Source organism: Simochromis diagramma, unplaced genomic scaffold, assembly GCF_900408965.1.
Source record: "Simochromis diagramma unplaced genomic scaffold, fSimDia1.1 OVJJ01000373.1, whole genome shotgun sequence".
In the NCBI taxonomy this organism is placed as follows: domain Eukaryota; kingdom Metazoa; phylum Chordata; class Actinopteri; order Cichliformes; family Cichlidae; genus Simochromis; species Simochromis diagramma.
Window position 1 is genome coordinate 72,187 of NW_024387066.1, and position 20,570 is coordinate 92,756.

At 40.7% G+C, this 20,570-nt stretch overlaps 1 protein-coding gene, 1 long non-coding RNA gene and 1 other non-coding gene across 3 annotated transcripts in view; 1 reads left to right on the plus strand and 2 right to left on the minus strand.

Annotated features, from left to right (window-relative positions):
- Positions 1-3,351: 3,351 nt before the first annotated feature.
- LOC120742143 lies at positions 3,352-3,470 on the plus strand. The gene has a single exon (XR_005697787.1). It is a non-coding gene; the product is annotated as a 5S ribosomal RNA (ribosomal RNA).
- Positions 3,471-7,647: 4,177 nt separating this feature from the next.
- LOC120742136 overlaps positions 7,648-20,570 on the minus strand; it is a 39,560-nt gene continuing 26,637 nt past the window's right edge. The window contains exon 3 of the long non-coding RNA XR_005697780.1: positions 7,648-7,814. This is a non-coding gene — a long non-coding RNA (uncharacterized LOC120742136). The remainder of the gene's footprint in view (positions 7,815-20,570) is intronic.
- On the minus strand, positions 11,068-16,059 carry LOC120742132 (OX-2 membrane glycoprotein-like). Its single transcript, XM_040045273.1, has 3 exons — positions 15,597-16,059; positions 13,573-13,911; positions 11,068-13,484 (listed from the first exon to the last, which is right to left on the minus strand). The coding sequence occupies exons 1-3, from the start codon at positions 15,775-15,777 to the stop codon at positions 13,171-13,173; spliced, it is 834 nt and encodes a 277-aa protein (XP_039901207.1). The 5' UTR covers positions 15,778-16,059; the 3' UTR covers positions 11,068-13,170.

Here is a 20,570-nt window from a genome sequence, read left to right on the forward strand (position 1 = left end):
GCCTTCAAGCTGGAAAAGTCATGGATCGCAAAAATTCAGCTGCAGTTTCCAAAACTCAGTTGAATTTCCTCAAAAAGAGACATCAACACCTCAGCCAACCCATCTGCCTCTGAAGATGATCTTCAAATAACGGAAGGGACCATTTTAGGAGATCACCACGTGGTAGAGGCCTTCCTTGGAGAAGGAGGCTTTGGTTTAGTAACCAGATGTCGCGATACAAAAAACAACAAAACGGTTGCTATTAAAGTCAACAAGAGCGACCCTGAAATTCTGCTCCAGGCAAAACTGGAAATTTTCATCCTGGAGCAGCTACGACGCTTGGATCCAGACAGGTGCAACATTGTCGAATGGAACGGCTATTTCCTCGATGGAGAGCGCATTTGCTTGAATTTCGAACTGCTCGACCAAAGCCTGTGGGACTACATTGGGGACCGGAATAACCGAGGTCTCCCAATGAGAGAACTCAGGCCAATTTTGCATCAGCTCGTAAATGCTCTGTTCCACCTGGGTTCTGTGGGAATAGTGCATGCTGACCTCAAACCTGGAAACATCATGGTTGTGAACCGCACTGAGTCTCCCGTCAAAGTCAAACTCATAGACTTTGGCCTCGCATGTCCTGCTTCTGCAGTGATTCCTGGTGACCGTGTGGGGACAACTGGTTATTGTGCACCTGAGGTTATGCTTGGCATTCCATACGACAAAGCAATCGACATGTGGTCTCTGGGGCTGGTAGCTGTGGAGCTTGCTACAGGGGTGCCTCTCTATCCCGGGGAAGACGATTATGATGTTTTGAAATTCATAATTGAAACCCAGGGTCAGCTACCAGATCATCTTCTAGAGTCTGGCTTGTACACTGACTGCTATTTCATCGAGGATAACTACAACAAACAGCGCTGGACATTTAAGACCAAAGAACAATTTCAATACGAGACACATTATCGATCCAAGGAAACTCGATATATAAAACTTAAGCGTCTCGATGACCTCGAACAACTGCTGAAGGTTAGGCGAGGACCGGAAAATGGCCAATCATTATTTGTAAGGCTAATCAAAGAAATGTTGGCCTTGGATGCAAATCAGCGCATAACACCCTCGGAGGTTCTGAAGCATCCCTTTTTCGACCCTGGCCTCTCAAGGAGAACCCCCTGCACTGACATGAATAGTACAGGGGGACAAAACCTTGTGCTCTCTCAGCAGCAATCATCGTTTGGGTGGCCAGAATTCTAGGGGAGCTAGAAATTCTTGTGGAAAAAAAAAGCCCAAAACAATAACATCAACAAAAACAAGCAATGAATGTGGTCTTAAACTTGGGCACAATTTGGCTTGAAATCCATCAACTAATCTCTCAATATTCAAAGCGGAGCAGCAGACAACTTACCATCACATCAGTCCTTCAATCAGACCTACAACAAACGTCTTCAGTCTCTCACCCCAACCGGTCGCAGCAGATGGCCGCCCCGACCTGAGCCTGGTTCTGCCGGAGGTTTCTTCCTGTAAAAAGGGAGTTTTTCCTTCCCACTGTCGCCAAAGTGCTTGCTCATAGGGGGTCATATGATTGTTGGGTTCTCTGTATGTATTATTGTAGGGTCTACCTTACAATAATACATACAGCCTTGAAGTGACTGGTGATGTGATTTGCTGCTGAATGAATTCGGAACTAATTGGAAATCTGGATATTAATTAAATAAACCTGCTTTGAGCATCAATTAATTGTTGTTTGAAATTCTTTATAAATATATAAATATAGTGCCACTCTTCTACTGTTTAAATTGCAACTGTTTAAAACTGACTAATTTATTCATACACTTGAGCATAAACACTTCTTCCAGCTCTATCTCTCTACCAAACCTGACTCTACTCTTCCTCCACCCTCCCATCCTCTGTCTAGCTGAAAACTTAAATTCTTGGTTCTCCTCCAATTTCCTTAAACTCAACAGCAATAAATCGGAACTTCTTCTGGTTGGCACTAAACGACTGCTATCCAGAATTAACAATTTCTCTCTCACCATCAATAACTCGCTGGTCCCTATCTCTCCCTCTGTGAAAAGCTTGGGTGTCATTCTCGATAGCACAGTATCCTTTAACTCACATATCAATAATATTACAACGTGCAGCATATTTCCAACTTCTAACATTAATGCGCCTCCGCCCCTTCCTCAAACCTCACGCCACTGCCATCCATCCATATCTTGTTTACTCTAGAATTGACTACTGCAAAACTCATATTATTTGGCCTTACACAAAAATCTATCAAACAAGCTCCAACGTGTCCAGAACTCTGCTGCCCGTATTATTACTAGGACTTCTTCTACCCACCACATCTCCCCAATCCTGAAGCAACTTCACTGGCTCCCGGTTAAATTTCGCATCCATTTTAAAATAATTCTGTATACATTCAAGGCTATTCATTCTCTCTCTCCACCGTACCTCTCTGACTTATTACAGATGAAGCTCCCATCCCGCTGTCTCAGATCTTCATCTTCTCTTTCTCTCTCTGTTCCCTCTGCTCGTCTGATCACAATGGGAGGGAGGGCTTTTAGCTGCTCTGCCCCTCGACTTTGGAATTCCCTACCCCCGGACCTCAGAAATATTAGTTCATTCTCTCTTTTTAAGTCCACCCTCAAAACTCATCTGTTTAAAATTGCCTATCCTTAAATTTCTGTATGCTTTAACTTTTATCTTCTATTTTTATTATTGTGTATATTTCCAGTTTTTATCTGTTGTACAGTGTCCTTGGGTGCTTTGAAAGGCGCTATTTAAATAAAATGTATTATTATTATTACAGCGCTTTACTTAGTCCCCAAGGACCCCAAAGAGCTTTACACTACATTCAGTAATTCACACATTCACACACACATTCACACACTGGTAATGGCAAGCTACATTGTAGCCACAGCCGCCCTGGGGCGCACTGACAGAACATTGCAGAACCTTCAGCACCTCGTATGAAAAATATTTGACTGTGTGTATGTTCAGGGTGGTGTGGCTGTAAGAGAGGGACTGCTTCAGAAACAGCCTCTTTATACATGCTGTGATGACACAGTCATGCTTAGGTTTTTATGTCCTGTATATAAGTTGAATTGTCCAAAGCACAAAAATGTTGGACTTCCAAATGGTCCTAACACACTGTGTGCTCTCTGTCACTTTAACACTGTGCTGTGAGAAAGTAACATGTGTTATTATGGTGACGTTACCGCGGGAAAAGCATTTTTGCAGCTCAGTGTTGAAGCTGCAGTTCACAACAAAGGTTTGCATGTTTTCGCTGTAACATGTGAAGCTTAGTACAACCCTATATTTTAAAGTGTGTGACATTTGCCAAGTATAAAAGGTCTTTTATAGCGGGTTTCTCTTGCTTACGGCCATACCACCCTGAACACGCCCGATCTCGTCTGATCTCGGAAGCTAAGCAGGGTCGGGCCTGGTCAGTACTTGGATGGGAGACCGCCTGGGAATACCAGGTGCTGTAAGCTTTTGCACTTCCACACACAAACTGCAGAGGGCGCCGCTGCTCACTCAGTGGAGGCAGCTTGAGGAAAAGCTTCATGACAACGCTTGTAGGAGCCATATAAGTTGTCTCCGTCTGACTAAGTGGGTTGGTTTAAATGGACTCACTGTATTGGTGCATGGGTGTGTGGCATGTCGCATGCTTGTGGTATAAGATAAATGTGGTTGCACTCACTTGTTCACAGCACCTGATGTGATGAGCAGAAGGTAGGGTGAGCACGAGGCAAAACTTTCTGATGATCGTAATATTATCGCAATATGAATGCAAATTGAACACAACGTGATCGCAATTGATAGCAGCTTGAATGATTGTGATATAGTTGGACTGTAACTTGATGGTGTTTGTATATTTGTGCACTAATTGATGCCATAGACCAGTTTGTAATTTTGACATAGTAGCTAGTGCAGTTATTCATAAATTGCAGTTATTTGTTTGTGCAGTCTGTGAGTTTGTTGGACAGTTAAACCCATATGTTGATTTGTGGTTCGGACAGTTGCATACGGAAATAAAGAAGCAAATGATACAGAAGTGTATTTTGTGCGTTAATTGTTGCGCGTCATCGGTGTCCTCATGTTTAGCCTGCCGCGGCCATTGGTTGGAAGAGCCGCAACACTCAGAGTTTTATTGTTGCTAACATTTCTTATAGATAGCACAGATAGTGCCCCACTGCAGTAATCACTCATGTCTAGATATTCCTGTTAAAAGGGAGTTTTTCCTCCCCACTGTAACATGGCAAACATAGCAAACGAATAATCCAGCTGAAGCTTCAGACAGCCGTCAGACAGTGAAACACTGCCATCTGCTGGACGCGAATAACACAGACGCTGCTTTGACGGGTGAGGGAGTTTCAACAAGTCTGCAACGACTCAAGCATCAAACTACAGAACTATTACAGCGGACATGGTGCTCTAATGACTGCTTCATTAACGCAGGTCAGAAAGGATCAAACATATCAATAAATTATAAAACACAAAACGTCTCTTATTGCCCAGGGCTCAGGAAGTGAGTGTGTTCCTTATAGCCTATTAAACCTTAGCAGGTTATTTTGTTGTGTTACAGATGAAACAGCTATCCAGTAACATTCAGCTACAAAAATGCTTTTTTATAATTACTTTTTTACAGCTTCACACTTTTACACAAGTTTTATCATCAGTGTCACAATGGCCGCTGCTAAAATTGAGTACAAGATATTTGTTGGCCTGATTAAAAGGTCTTGATGCGTGCTCAATCATCCAGGGAAGTAAATCTCCAAAAGTTGATCCTGTTCTTCTGGACGTAGCGTTTTCAGTCAGAGAAACCAGCCGACTGAAGGAACAATGGGCTGGGAGGTCAGTTCCTTAATCATGATTATGCAAATTCTCATGACCATTGATCAACAACCACTGATCAATGGTCTTGAGTACCATTCACAGAGAGTTGGAGAACGGCTGCAATCACAGCATTGTAAGATGGTGACAGATGTACCCTTAGGCCCCCTCCTTGATTCAGAGAGGGTCTTTCCCTTTTCACGTAAATGGCCTCCTTGACTCCGCCCTCAAACCAGCGTTCATTGCAGTTATTGTTGACAATCACATTGTATCGTGTAACCATCCAGCTCACATATTCAATGTAAATGATTTGTTGAACTCAAGACATGATGAATTTCCTGCATTAAAAAACACATCCAGCCTAGTGTTCTCACTCTCCCTAAATGGATCTGTTACATTAGTGATATATGGGAGTTGTGTTTCAGTCTTTTCCACATGAGGACATTTACATTTAGTTTTTGCTTTACTGATGAGTGGCTGGTTAACCTGCAGTGGTTGAAGTATGTGTCGGTCGTCTGGAAGAGTAGGTGTAGAAGACGTCTTTAATGAATGTAATGCTCTGAAGGTGTCAGTGATTACTGTGAATTCATTAGAAAAGTGGATTTCAGTGAATAAGGAATAAGACAGGCCCTCATGGTGACGCTCAGGTGTCCATAAAGTGTAACAGGAGAGCTTTGTCATACTTTCAGATATTTTACATGAGCCAGTCTTTCAAAAATTACATAAATAAATAATTCATTCATTCATCCACAGGAAACACAATGCTCATATCTGAAAGTAAACTCTGATATATATCCCCAACTAGAGTTAGTACTAAATAAAGGATCGCCCCAAAATGACTAAATATATAAAGACACTCTCCAGAAGAAGTTAAAGGGATTTTATTTATTGTACAAGCAATATCTTCATAAGAATGACAAATTCTGCAGACATATTACCTTCTTACTGAACCTGAATAACTCACACACAGACGTGTCTGCTGCTTATCTTTGTTCAAACATGATGTTTTATCTTCTCTTCAAAACACATTACTCATCTTTCTGGCATCGTGTTACATGAAAACACCTGCATTCTACCTGTGTCATTGTACCACAAAGACAATGATTGCAACACTGTGCTTGCAAAATAGAAGAAATAAGACGACCAGCAAATACATCAAAGATGGTAAAAGTGATTCCATCTTTGTGTCTCCTCCCATTGTTTCCCCAGTCTGTCTAGTTCCCATATTCCCAGGACACCACTGGACAACAAGTGGGTATTCCAAGACTGAGAGACAGCCAGAGTTGGCAAAAGATCAGACATTCTTAAGTAGAAGTAAAAATACTATTGTTCCAGTGAAAGTTAAAGTACTGATTCAGCTTCATTACTCAGCTAAAGCAAAAAAGTACAGGCTCGAAGCGCTTACAGAGAAAAGCATACAACAGAATACAACAGAATGCTGTTCGCGGCAGTAACACACACTTGGAGGAGAGGCTCCAGCCGTCCATTCCAGCCCTATCCCTAACATTAACTCTAACCATAACTTTAACCCTTCAGGTCTTGTTTTACAAAGCGATTCATGATTAGAACAAAAAACACATTTACACATACCGATGATTTGTCACATAGCATCGTTACCTGTTGGGATGAGAACGTGTTGTTTCCAGAACACCACAAATTGGGGTGTCTGTAGCTCAGGTAGAGCAGGAAACCTACTAATCAGAAAGTTGCTGGTTCAATCCCCGCCTGCTCCAGCCCGAAGTTTCTGGTTTCACTCCCCGCCCTGCTCAGCTGCATGCCAAATATCCTTGGGCAAGACGCTAACCCCAAGTTGCTCTCCGATGCATCCATCGGGAGGATGAATGCGTATTAATGTTAGATAGAAAGCACTTACAGAGAAAAAGCATAGAAAAAAGTGAGTGCATGAATGAGGCAAGTTGTAGAGAGTAGAAACGTTTTATACAAGAACCAGTTCATTTACCGTTATATTTTAGTTTCATTTTCAGTTCTGTACTTTTTACATGTAATATTGATTCATTAGATTGACTACATGTATTAGACCTAACTTGCTGACAGCAAATTTAAACAACCGTAATAATTTATTTTCAGCGTCTGAAATATTTATTTAGTTTGTTTTTTGTTTTCTTTTTGGCTCCTGATATTAGTCAACTACCATTTGTCAATGTTGAACTAATAATGAATCTAAGAAAAGGTATTTGTGTCAGGGCTCTGTGTGCGGGCAGGTGGAGATGTGGATCCAAGTGCAGGACTCTCAGACGGAAATATAACTGAAAACCACAGCTTTATTGCTGGCACCAACAAAACAGAAACCAAACATGAAAACACTAACTGGAACAAACAGGCAGGATCTGAGGGTACGACGCGACACCGAGCATGGGAAAACACAGGGCTTAAATACACAGGGTAGTAATGAGGGAATGGGCAACAGAAGGGAGACACAGCTGGGGGAGATCAGGGCTAACGAGACGGGGGAGCTAAGCTGCACACACTAACATAAGACAAAGACTTTCACAATAAAACAGGAAACAAGAATTACTAAACCAGATGCAGACATGACACTGAGAGACAGACTAGACACTGAACAGAAACTGTAATACACATGAGAACCCAAAACCTAAGAACTGATCCCTCACCAAGAATAACAGAAACAGATCTATAATGATAATAATAAACAAAGCACCAGAACATTAGAAAACAATCCATAATGCAAAAATAAACCAAAACATAATAAACTCAAAATACTGGGTCCAACGGACCCAGAACCGTGACAATTTGTCACGGTTGGCCAGCGTCAACCGTGGGGAAGTGAGGAAGGAGGAGCCTGGCACGGAGCTCTGAATGCAAGCAGTGCGTTTATTTACAGTGAATGGAAAATAACAATAAATCCGCAGTGCGTTCCCGACTCCCGTGAAATGTCCTCTTCCCAGTGCTAGTGTTCCTTGTCTCCGCTCCTCAGTGTCTGAGCACCCCGTGCTCGCTGCCCTCTCGTCTCCACGCTTCTCCTGGGGAGATAACAAACAGGCAGCCGTAAGACACATACAATGCGGCAGACTATCCGTACTGACTGGCCGAGAGACTAACGTGAAGTCACGCAACCTCACACCTCACGCCACTGCCATTCTCATCCATAATCTTGTTATCTCTAGAATTGACTACTGCAACTCATTATTATTTGGCCTTACACAAAAATCTATCAACAAGCTCCAACGTGTCCAGAACTCTGCTGCCCGTATTATTACTAGGACTTCTTCTACCCACCACATCTCCCCAATCCTGAAGCAACTTCACTGGCTCCCGGTCAAATTTCGCATCCATTTTAAAATAATTCTGTATACATTCAAGGCTATTCATTCTCTCTCTCCACCGTACCTCTCTGACTTATTACAGATGAAGCTCCCATCCCGCTGCCTCAGATCTTCATCTTCTCTTTCTCTCTCTGTTCCCTCTGCTCGTCTGATCACAATGGGAGGGAGGGCCTTTAGCTGCTCTGCCCCTCGACTTTGGAATTCCCTACCCCCGGACCTCAGAAATATTAGTTCATTCTCTCTTTTTAAGTCCACCCTCAAAACTCATCTGTTTAAAATTGCCTATTCTTAAATTTCTAATCCAGCGTCAGAGAGAGCGCCACCGCATTCTTAAGTAGCTCCTCCGACAAGGCTTGATCAGCTGTGTGATGGTCTTCAGGTGTGGCCAACCACCTGGCAGGGCCACACCTAGTGCTGGACGATATGACCCAAAATTCATATCTCGATATTTTTTAGCTGGATGGCGATATAAGATATATATCTCGATACTTTTTTTAAAGCCATAAAGTAAGAACAAAAAGAGAGTTCTTAGTCACACTGTGTCCCAGATGTCACACAGGCACTTTTATTTACATACAGCATAGATGTACATGAAAAAAACTACTCAAAAATAAATTATGAGCATTTATTAAATAATAATGCTCCATAAATAAAAGAAAACTATGTTGTTTTTGTGCATAACAAAGAGCTCACAATTGTGCAGTCAAAATGTAAACTAAAAGACGCTGAGCATAATAACAAAGACAGATCTCACAGCTGCTCTGTTGTAAATGTATGTATGTAATCTATGTAAAGCACTTTGGGGTCCTTAGGGACTAGTAAAGTAAAAGTATATAAATACAGGCCATTTACCATTTAAATGATTTAAACGATTCGAATTCACTGCAAACAGTGGCTCCATACAAGCATATGGTTCATGCATATATTTAACAAATAAAAGATGCTCGGTTCAATTCATTTACATGTCTTTCCATATGGAGCATCTGTTGCAGTAAAAGTTTATGGAAATAATTTCTCAATCTCTATTGAATACAATCTCTTTATAACTTCAGAGACAAAGCTCTCATATTTATGACCTCTTTTTAACCATTTTTTTATTATTACGAGTAAACTTTTTCTTGTTTCAGCCACAACACACAGCCTTAAAACACAAATCAGATTACACGGAACACAGCTTACCTTTAGAAAAGACCATTAAAAGAGGAAATAAATGCATAAACGCGCAGTCTGCCATGCTGTAAAGGGAGACACGTGGTATTCATATACGCACACTCGTAGCGTGAGGTTTTGCGTGCGTACGTGTGTTTGGTCACGTCTCATTGCGCTAGTACAGCCCCATCAAGGTTCTACTGGGTTTTCATTGCAAGGCAGTGTGAGCTGCTGTGTAAATCTCTGTTGATACAGACTGATTTTCCCCCCACGGGTTTAATATTTGTTAACTTTTAAATGCTAAACTGTGGCTTTATACTTCAGCAGGAGGAGCCACTCCAGTTATTTTTTATACTGCTATGTTTAATTTTAGTTGCTGGAAGTCGCAAATTGTCCTTAGACACCAGTGATTACTAAACACCGGGAAGTGTTCAGTAGTCAATGGCGAAGCGCTGTTCATTGGTGAGAACTGTCGGCACTAACTTTATTTTTATTTTGCAACACATTCCCTTCTTGTTTTCCTCCCTCAATGCTTGTGCTCGTTTCTGAGCTGCTAATCTACGCTGTTCTTGGCAGGTAATTACTGAAAGGAACTCTGACTGTGTCTTTTTAAATAAACGCACTGTTAGTAGATGATTTAAAGGTAACGCCCACGAGTGAATATTTATAAATGAATCATCATGCTAATTTGCTCTCCAGAGTTTAGTCGCTAAGCTTACAGAGACAGACGTCAAAAAGTGATTTCCGATGTTTACAGGTGTTTTTAATAGTTAATGTCTTTACTTATACAGGTAAATAGACTTTAGTGAATAGGATTTACAAAGAGGTTATATATAAAATGCAAAACTACCTGTTTTTCAAGTATCTTTATGACTCTGTGTCATTGTACCAAAATTATAAGCAATCCAGTCCTTTTTAGATGTTTAAAAATATTTTTACAGAACTGTTGTTATATTTGTTGTCTGCTGACCTTTTGGCCAGATCACCTTAAAAAAGACATTTTTAATGTCAACAAGATTTTTTTTAACCGGATAAATAAAGGATATAAAAAGTAACATTGCAAAAAACTGACTGCAGCTTCTAACTTGTAACAGGAATGTCGTGGCTCAAGATGACTTGATATCATTTATGAGGGATAAATCTGATATATATCACATATTATAAGGCAACAAATTATTTACAGCAGTTTAAATACAGGCAATCACTTTTTGGCAAAATACTGGAAATCAGTTTTGGCAGACAATCACTTTTAGGCACAACAGAACGTTCCTAAATCTACTCGTGAGATATCACGATGGCAGCTTTGATCACTAATTTTGTTTTTACTCATTTTATTCTATGAAATACTTTTGACGTGACTACTGAATTTCAACCAGTTAAACTCACTGATGTATTTTACTTTCTGTCTTAGGACGACAAAAATAGACGTACCGGAGTGCCACAGCCCCACATCTCTGCACACACTGACTCCGTCATCTCTGTCTTTGTTAGTTCATCAGTTCAGTTTTCCTGGCACGAATTTGCAGGGCTGAACAATAACAGCACGAGTTTCGATTCTGTGTCCACTGCGGTTAATCTGCCATCATTTAGATTATATGACAACAACCTTCAAATCTGAAGTCTCAGAAATCTGCTTCATGTACAAGTTCCTCCAATAATCAGGGCTAATATCACCAAATCGTACATAAACAGACTTTAACATGTTAAATATTTCTCAAATATGGGGAAAAAAACAATATAAAATACTATATTAATAACAAAATAACTTAAAAAACAGCTACAAATTGCTTGAAACATTTGCAATAAAAAATACAAAACAGCTTTATTGTCAGTACATGAGGACACAGTTACAGCGATGTTGGAGTGGTCAAAAGAAGACAGAGATATGAAGTAGAAATATTCTATACAAATATTAAATAGAAGAAAAAACAAAGTTATAAAAACATTAATAATTGAAATCTGCAACAATATTCACATAAAGTGTAAAATGCAGAGTTAACTGTTTAATAGGTAAAGTTTAGGTCTTGCAGTCGAACAATGATCCCAAACACAGCAGCAAATCTACAGCAGCTGAAAAGCAAAGTCCAGACCTCAACCTGGGACATTCAGAGAGCTGTGCTTAAATAAATGCCCACAAACCTCAAACAACTGAAGCAACGTTGTAATGAAGAGTGGGCCAACATTCCTCCACAACAATATGAGAGACTGATAAAGTCAAGCAGAAAACAATTACCTCACATTCGTGCTGCTAGAAGTGTTTCTAGTTATTCACAGGACTGTAGTTTGAATTTAAAGAAATGTGAAAGTGCACTGAAATTAACATAAAGTTATTGCAATTTAAAAAAAAATCAAGAAATCTAAGAGGAAGAAACAATGTAAACCACACAAACTCTGTTCCTTATATTCTCCACATGGCAATGCACATAACAGACATAAAATATATGCATTTATCAATAAAAATATACAATTTTTCCATAGTCATAGCCAGGCCCGATTACTGCCAAACCTGTGCTGAATCAATCACTTAAATAGGACCTGTCTGACAAAGTAGAGTAGACCAAAAGATCCTCAAAAACTACACATCATGGCGCGATCCAAGGAAATTCAGAAGCAAATAAGAAACAAAGTAATTGAGATCTCTCAGTCTGGAGATGCAACGTCAAGATGAACAGAATCCAGTTTCTGGGATCCTGAAGGAGAATGTCTGGCCATCTGTTCACGACCACAAGCTGAAGTGCACTTGATCCAAGCTCACCAACAAGTCCAGCTCTAAGCAGCTTAAGTAAAACAAAATAAAGACTTTGGAATGGCTTAGCCAAAGTTCATACGTGAATCTGATTGAGGAGCTGAGACCTTGGAAAGGTGGTTCATACTCAAAAACCCTCCAGTGTGGCTGAATTACAACAGTTTTGCAAAGATGAGTGGGCAGAAATTCCTCCACCACCTCGCAAAGGACTCATTGCCAGTTATCCCAAACGCTTTATTGCAGATGTTTCTACTCAGGGTGGCCCAACCAGTTATTAGGTTTAGGGGGCAATCACTGTTTCCACACAGGGCCATAATAATGGCCGCCTTAATAATAAATGCCTTGATTTAGGAACTACTTTTAATGTTTACTTGTGCTATTTTGCAAAAAATAAAATCTCTGCAAAAACATCAAAACTGCTGACCGTCTGACCTCAATATGAAATTATTAATCTTTTGACAAAAAACATTTAGATTTGTAAAAATTAAGAAACCATAGAGGAACAAACAATGTTGTTTGCTACATTCTAACATGGCAATCCAAATAACAGTAATGCAAACATATATATTTATCAATAAAAACAGATCGCCTTTCACTGTTACAAAAGTTAAGTATATCAATGTTTGTTCAGCTTTCATAAATGTAAGTTTAGAAGTACATTGTATATTTTTTGGTAAAGTCCAACTTCTTTTAATACATGCAACACATTTCAGAACATTTGGGACAAATACAACAAAAGACTGGAAATACTTCGTAAAAATCTGGTGAAACACTTTAAAGCCAGTGGGATTAAATGGGAGACATAAAATTTAATACTAGACAAAGACCGATTGAATCATGAAGCAAAGAATTAATAACTAAATCACAAGTAGAAAATGTTATGCAGATATTATTGGATAGATTTTGGTGTAGAAAAAAATGACAAGAAATCAAAAATGAAAGTTATCTGGTCTTTTTCTGTAAAGAGTAGCCTACTGCAGAGCAGCAACACTGACAAAGACCATCATCACCAATACTGCAGCTAATACAATGATCCAGGAGGAAACTTGAAAAAGCAGGAAAAATGTGACACTGATCAAAATGAATACATCAATTATTGATCAAAGAGAAAATGCATACTACCACAATGCATTGTTATTGCATCTCAGTTTCTCACCATCACTGATAATCTGACGTCTGCTGGACCTCAGGAATCGTCACCATCACCTCTCTGTGAGGAGCAGAGAGCACTCGTGCTGCACATCCCACCTGTGTGCTGTGTTTACGTGAACCTGAGAGCACAGCTGTAGTGGTGACAGTGAATGTAGCGTTGGTGTTGGACACACTGACAGTGTTGTACCGTGAGAAGCTGAGGTCTTGTTGTGAGACACTGAGTGTTACAGTGGGAGCAGGTCGACCAGTGGCTGAACAGGAAACAACCCACTCTTCAGTAGAGTTTGACTCTCTGACATCAACAACAGGTTCATGCAGCTCTGTGATGGATTGACAAATATCATTACATCAAATCATTACATTAGTTTGAGTCTCCTGTTGTTGGTTAAAGAAGGTAAAAGTTCTTACCATAAACTTGGAGGCAGGTTCTACCTGTAAAGGCTCCTTCAGGATAAGTGTTAAACAGACAGTGATAGCAGCCTTCATCCTGCACCGTCACATTCCTGATGACTATGGAGCAGTTCTGTAGTCCAGTGTATTTAAACTTGACTTTATCGTTAAAGCCATCATTCACTCTCTGACCATAGTACTTGCTGTAGGTGGCAACATTTGTCTCCACATCAGGAGAGATTTTCTGCCATGTGACCTGAAGGACGTCTTTAGTCTCCAAGAGCTGACAGCTGAATTCAGCATCTTCTCCCACTGCTGCCAGCACAGTCTGCTGTGTTTGGATCACTGCTGTTAGAGCTGCATGGAGAATAACATGAGTTAGAGATGTGGAACTGAGAGGTATTGATGGGAAGGATTAAACAATAATTCGGGTCATGGAGTAGTCTGTGTTTTAGGCTCAAACAAATTGACATGTGGGTACCACTTAAATGTGATGTAGACTATAAATATAAACCTGACAGTCATTGTTTCATACTGTATGTTTCAGGTACATTTTCTATAATCTATAAAAAGTAACACAATTCAGTTAGCTACCAACTAAACAAAGAAAGTCAGATAGACGTACAGATCGTGTTTATATTGGTTCTGTTGGTCCATGACCAATTCTGGAGGTCTGTACTGCATTTGAACTTTTTCAACAATTTGGAGGTCCAACCATGATTTAAGCTGGACATCAATATGGCGTTCAACATTAGAACCTTGGACTTGATGTATATTTTTTGGACATCATGTAGATATCTATGACAAGTGCAGGGAATTTACAAGATTAATTGAGGTCATATTTTTATTTACAAAATATCAATATTGGGATTACAAAACAATCCCTTCAGTGGACCAAAAATGAATTATAAAACCCATCACTTCAACATAACCAGTACCAGGACTGGTATTGACTGGTAGCTCGTGCTACTGTAGAAATTCCCATTGATTTTCTACATTTTCCCAGAGGCCTCCCCTTCTGTGGATTACTGGTATGTTATTTATTAATTTGTGCCTCATTTATTTCAGACCAGTTATTTCACTGGGGAAGCCCTAAATTGCCCACTTCCTAATTTCAGCACTGTTTGATCTTTCTCTTTAGCATGTATGTAACTTTGGTTTGTTGAGATTTTGGCATTACTTCTGTCATAAACATTCTCTCTCAGACATAACTGACTAAGATTTCTGTGGTTACCCAGAACATTTTAATAGACTTTTTGTAATGAATCAGGTCTTCAAGCCCTTCTTTTTAAAATAGTGTATAAACCGTATGTATGTGTGAAAGACTGTTAATGTTTTGATAAATTGTTTGTTTTAGAACAATTGGTGAGTGTGTTTAGCCACTTCACACTACTACACTTTGCTCTAAACTACATTCCTTCTCTGAACAGTATATATGTGAATGGACTGACGGATCTTTTAATTTCAAATGTTAAATAATTGTCAGTAAACTACTTATGACCTGAACTCCGTCTCTGTCTAATGGAAATGAGTGCCTTCTTGTTTTTAACTACATTGGGGTTGTGAAACGTCTTTTACATTGTAGGCCACATACAACCCAACTTCTGTTAATTTACCAACCATACATACATAACACACAAACATGTGGTTTATCTATTGCTTTCATCGTAATATGAATAGGCATGGGGCAACCTTTAACAAAACAGTCTAAAGCTGTTTTCACACAGCTCTCAAAACAGTCTCATTAATCTGAATGATGAACAACTCAACACAGAAAGTTGATTTTGTTCTTTTTTATTAGGCTGAGTGTTCAGTGGGAGAAACGTTTTGTCACTCATTCAAACAAAATCTAAACTCTTCAGTAATTGTATCTCCCTCTAATTCTGTCTAAAGACAATCTCTTTGTCACTTCAGAGAAAAGTTCTCACATTTTAGGATCATTTTTAATTATTACGAGTGAAGGTTCTTGTTTTCTTTTTTTTTTCTCTTGTCACAATAAATAACTTTAAAAAACAAAAACAACAATACGGAATAAAACTTACCTTTTGAAAAGGCCATAAAAAGAAAAAACAAACACAGAATCCCACAGTCTGACATGGTGCACGTCTCTGTGTCCCCACTGGCTGTTGTACCACGTATTGAAACAACGTCGTACAATAGCCAAATTATTGAAAACTCAAATGTCCCCGAAGGAAGGAAGAATCTCCCTTCCTTGTGGGACATTCCAAGGTGTGTTAGAATGATCAACTGTACCAAGTAAAGTACAAAAACTTCCCAGTGCAGTAGAGTTTCATCAGTGTTTTAATCAGCAAACTCAATCATTTTTTTCTGCATTTTGAAAATTCAGTAAAGCTGTAGGTGTCAACATTTGTCTCCACATCTTGTAAGATTTTCTGCCATGTGACCTGAAGGATGTATTTAGTCTCCGAGAGCTGACAGCTGAATTCAGCATCTTCTCCCACTGCAGCCAGCACAGTCTGCTGTGCTTGGATCACTGCTGTTAGAGCTGCACAAACAAAATAAGAGGCTTTCATAGTCCGTGTTTTATGTTTCATTTAAAAAAACAACAACAACTACATAACAGAATGCAGTGAGGTACATACTGAACTTACAGGACAGAAACAAAGTACCAATCCTATTGCAGTAGTATATCTCCAGTAACAATACCAGCATTGGTATCAATACTATTGATAACTGCATCAATCTGCCCACCTCTAACTCGTGCTATTGTAGAAATTCCCTGTGAACTTATACATTTTCTCAGAAGCCTTCCCTCCGCGCATTACTGGTATGTTATTTATTATTTTGTGCTCCAAGTTCAGTTATTTCACTGGGGAAGCCCCGTAATGCCCACTTCTTCATTTCATGTACTGTTTGATCTTTCCCTTTAACATGTATGTAACTTTGGCTTGTTGAGATTTTAGCATTACTTCCGTCACCAACATTTTAATGCTATCTTTACTCTGTTATAATCATCTCTCTGTCTCAGGCATAACTGACTGAGATTTCTTTGGAAAAGTTCTCACATTTATGACCTTTTTAGGAGCTTCTTGTTTTGTTTTGTTTTCCTGTCACAATAAATAACTTAAAAAACCAAAAATAACTATATGGAATAAAACTTACCTTTTGAAGAGGCCATTAGAAAAACTAACAAATGTATAATCCCACAGTCTGACATGTCTCTGTCCCCTCACTGGCTATTATACAATGCATAGAAACAAATTAGAGAATTTCACTTAGTCCCTTCCTTGCGGAAATTCCCAGCTGTGAAATATACACAAAGTAAAGTACAAAAACTTCCCAGTGCAGTAGAGTGTCATCTGTGCATTCCTTGCAGGGCTGAAATCTTTTAATCATCCATCTAAATCATTATTTTTCTGCATTTTGAGAATTCAGTAAAGCCTCTTCATCGCTTGGTAATTTTTATTTTTTAATACCTGCTACTCGAATCAGAAGCTAAGTTGCTCTTGGATGAATAAGTCACATAAATAATATATTAAAAAAAACAAAAAACAAATATATGTATGTAGTTAATTCTCTGCCCCCTTTTATGGGTCGCCAAAGCAGATCACCTGCCTGAATTTCACCCCATCCATCCTCTGCTACACCAACCCTCTGCATGTCCTTTACTCCATCCATGTATCTTCTCTGAGGTCTTCCTCTTTTCCTCCTTCCAGGCAGCTTCAGCTCCAACACATTCACCCTCCCTCCTCTGCTCATGTCAAAAAGAACATAAAGTCACGTGTCTGACCACCACCATCAGTTTCAGCTCTCTGCTCTTCTACTCTTTCACATAGTTACAGATATGGCTGATCTCTCAGGTGGAGGCAGTATTCATCCAGAGGAGAGCTGCTTTACTACAAACTAATACACCATGTATGTTAGATGGGCAGAAAAATGGCATCCAAGAAAGTAATAAGTTCTAATAGTGACCAGTAGAAAACCACCACACTCACACTGAAAATAAGGTACACAAGATTTATTTTTCCTCCAAAGCAGACTGGTGGCTGAGGACACAGTTCCGGTCTGCAATCCAAGGCCCAAAGCTGCCCAAATTATTAGCCTGGTTACAAACAGGAAAAGGTGGTCACTAAGAAGAACAAGCAGCCAAGCACATACAAATTTTGCATCTTCCTGAGAAAGGCTTTCCAACCACCTTATCAGGCCTTGTGTTGTTAGAGAATGGGTTTCCACACCAGATCCTGGGAGTTCAACTCTCAAGCTCTTCTTCTTCAAGTCTTGAACTCCTCTCATTGGTTACCTGCGAATTCCAGAATAGGGTGTTGCTCCTTGAACGCAGCACACCAAAAGTTTCCAATCCAGTCTTTTTATCACAACAAGTCCACATAAATCCTGATTAAAACGAGTCCTCCCTCCAGTGTCATTTGATTATTTTAAAAGGAAAAGCTTCCAGGCCAGGTTAAAACGATTTTCCTTTGAAATGTTCATTTCTCTAACTGGAGTCTCCAATTTTAACTGGCTTCCCTTCTGCAACTGTGATCTTTCGATCCATCTGTATAAATCTGTAAATAGTCACTGTACCACTCTATTATAAAATTCTTGACAAATATCTGTTGTAATTCTTCTATTCTTAATACTTAATAAATGGTAAAGCATTTAATACTTTAAATGCTCCAGCTCTATTATCCCCAACCCACCCAAAACTATTTTTAAAATCTTTTCTCTTTCCCAACAATCCTCTAACACTTTCTTAACAGGATTATTTTTATTATGACCTTTCAAATGTATCCAATTGTTAACTATTAACTAGTTGTCTTCTAATATATAGTGGAATTTCTTCTGATTCTACTTGTAAAGCACACATTGGCATTGTTTTAACTGCCCTTAAGCAAAGTCTCAGTGCTTGAGCTTGGATAACATCCAAACTTTTTAGCCAATTTTTATCCACTGACCCATATACCACATGCCCAAAATCTATTCTTGAGCAAATTAACGTGACAGACCCTTTGTCAACCCTGCTAAAAATGTTATATTAAGTACCTTTTTACTTTTCCCCATAATATGCTTTGTGATTTTTTTTAAAGTTAATATCTTATTAAAAACTACACCCAAAAAACAAAGTGTATATTAATCTGTATCATCTTCATAATCATATCATCTTCCAGACCTAAAAGAGGATCCATTGTCATCTACTTCTACAATAAATGGCTTATGGCTCTCTGGGTGAATCAGAACTGGAGCAGATGAAAACAAGTCTTTGAGTTTGGCAAAAGCTCTATCAGCTTCGTGAGACCGGGTGAAGGGGAGCTTTGTGGAGTTAAGTCGTGTGAGTGTGCTGCTGCTACCTGACTGTAGTTGTGGATGAAGCACCGGTAGTGTCACGGTCCTGGGTCTCCTGACCCAGCGTTTTTAGTTCTTTGTGATGTTTGTATTATTGTACTTGTGTGAGTTATTCTATGGTTTCTAGTTTCGATCCCTTGCCCTTCATGTTGCTCTGTGTCCCCTCTGTTCTGTGTAAGTCTGTGTCTGCATGTTTGAGTTCCCCTCTGTGTCTCTCGGTTCTTAGAGTCCTCTGCCTTATGGTTTATGTCTCTGTGTTTCTTAGTTGCTGTCTCCACTGTCAAGTTCGCGTCCCTGTGTGATCCTTCCTGTTTTACTTTGAAGGTCCGTGTCTTATGTGAATGTGTCCTGCTTTGCTTGTCTCGTCAGTCCTGATTTCTCCCAGCTGTGCCCTCCTTCTGTGTCTCATTCCCCTCGTTACTCCCCAGTGTATTTAAACCCTGTGTTTCTCTGAGTCAGTGTCGTGTTGTCCCTCATGCTGTGTGGATCTCCCTGTGAGTTTTAGTCCATTGTTTCCCCGTTTAGCGTAGTTTACTTTGTATGCTCGTTTTTCTGTGACCAGCCAATAAAGCTGTGATTTTGAGTTCATCCCCTGAGTCCTGCATTTTGGGTCCAACTCCTGCCTGCCGCACAGCGATTCATGACAGTACGACGCGACCAGACATGGACCCAGCAGCACTCAACCCACCAGAAGAACTGCGTCTGGACATAATCTACTCCGTGGAAAGACTCCTGCATCTGTGGCTCGAACATGAGGGGAAGGAATTTCGCCGTGCTGTGGAAACCAGACTACAGCGTTTAATCTCTGGTCTTCCCTGGCTACTCAGTGCGCTCCACCCACTCGAACAGGATTTAATCCAAAATGAGCTCCACCTTCATCCCCCAGCTACTACTGCCCACCTGTAGTAGAAATCAAGTTACCTCTCTGCATGGAGTGAATGAGCAAAACTGGCGACACAGGAGACTGAGCAGAGAGTGGGAGCTGGGCAGCTAACTGAGCCACTGGAGGCTGCAGTGCATCCGCCACTGGAGGCTGCAGTGCATCCGCCACTGGAGGCTGCAGTGCATCCGCCACTGGAGGCTGCAGTGCATCCGCCACTGGAGGCTGCAGTGCATCCGCCACTGGAGGCTGCAGTGCATCCGCCACTGGAGGCTGCAGTGCATCCGCCACTGGAGGCTGCAGTGCATCCGCCACTGGAGGCTGCAGTGCATCCGCCACTGGAGGCTGCAGTGCATCCGCCACTGGAGGCTGCAGTGCATCCGCCACTGGAGGCTGCAGTGCATCCTCCACTGGAGGCTGCAGTGCATCCTCCACTGGAGGCTGCAGTGCATCCGCCACTGGAGGCTGCAGTGCATCCGCCACTGGAGGCTGCAGTGCATCCGCCACTGGAGGCTGCAGTGCATCCGCCACTGGAGGCTGCAGTGCATCCGCCACTGGAGGCTGCAGTGCATCCGCCACTGGAGGCTGCAGTGCATCCGCCACTGGAGGCTGCAGTGCATCCGCCACTGGAGGCTGCAGTGCATCCGCCACTGGAGGCTGCAGTGCATCCGCCACTGGAGGCTGCAGTGCATCCGCCACTGGAGGCTGCAGTGCATCCGCCACTGGAGGCTGCAGTGCATCCGCCACTGGAGGCTGCAGTGCATCCGCCACTGGAGGCTGCCCAGCTCCCACTCTCTGCTCAGTCTCCTGTGTCGCCAGTTTTTCTCATTCACTC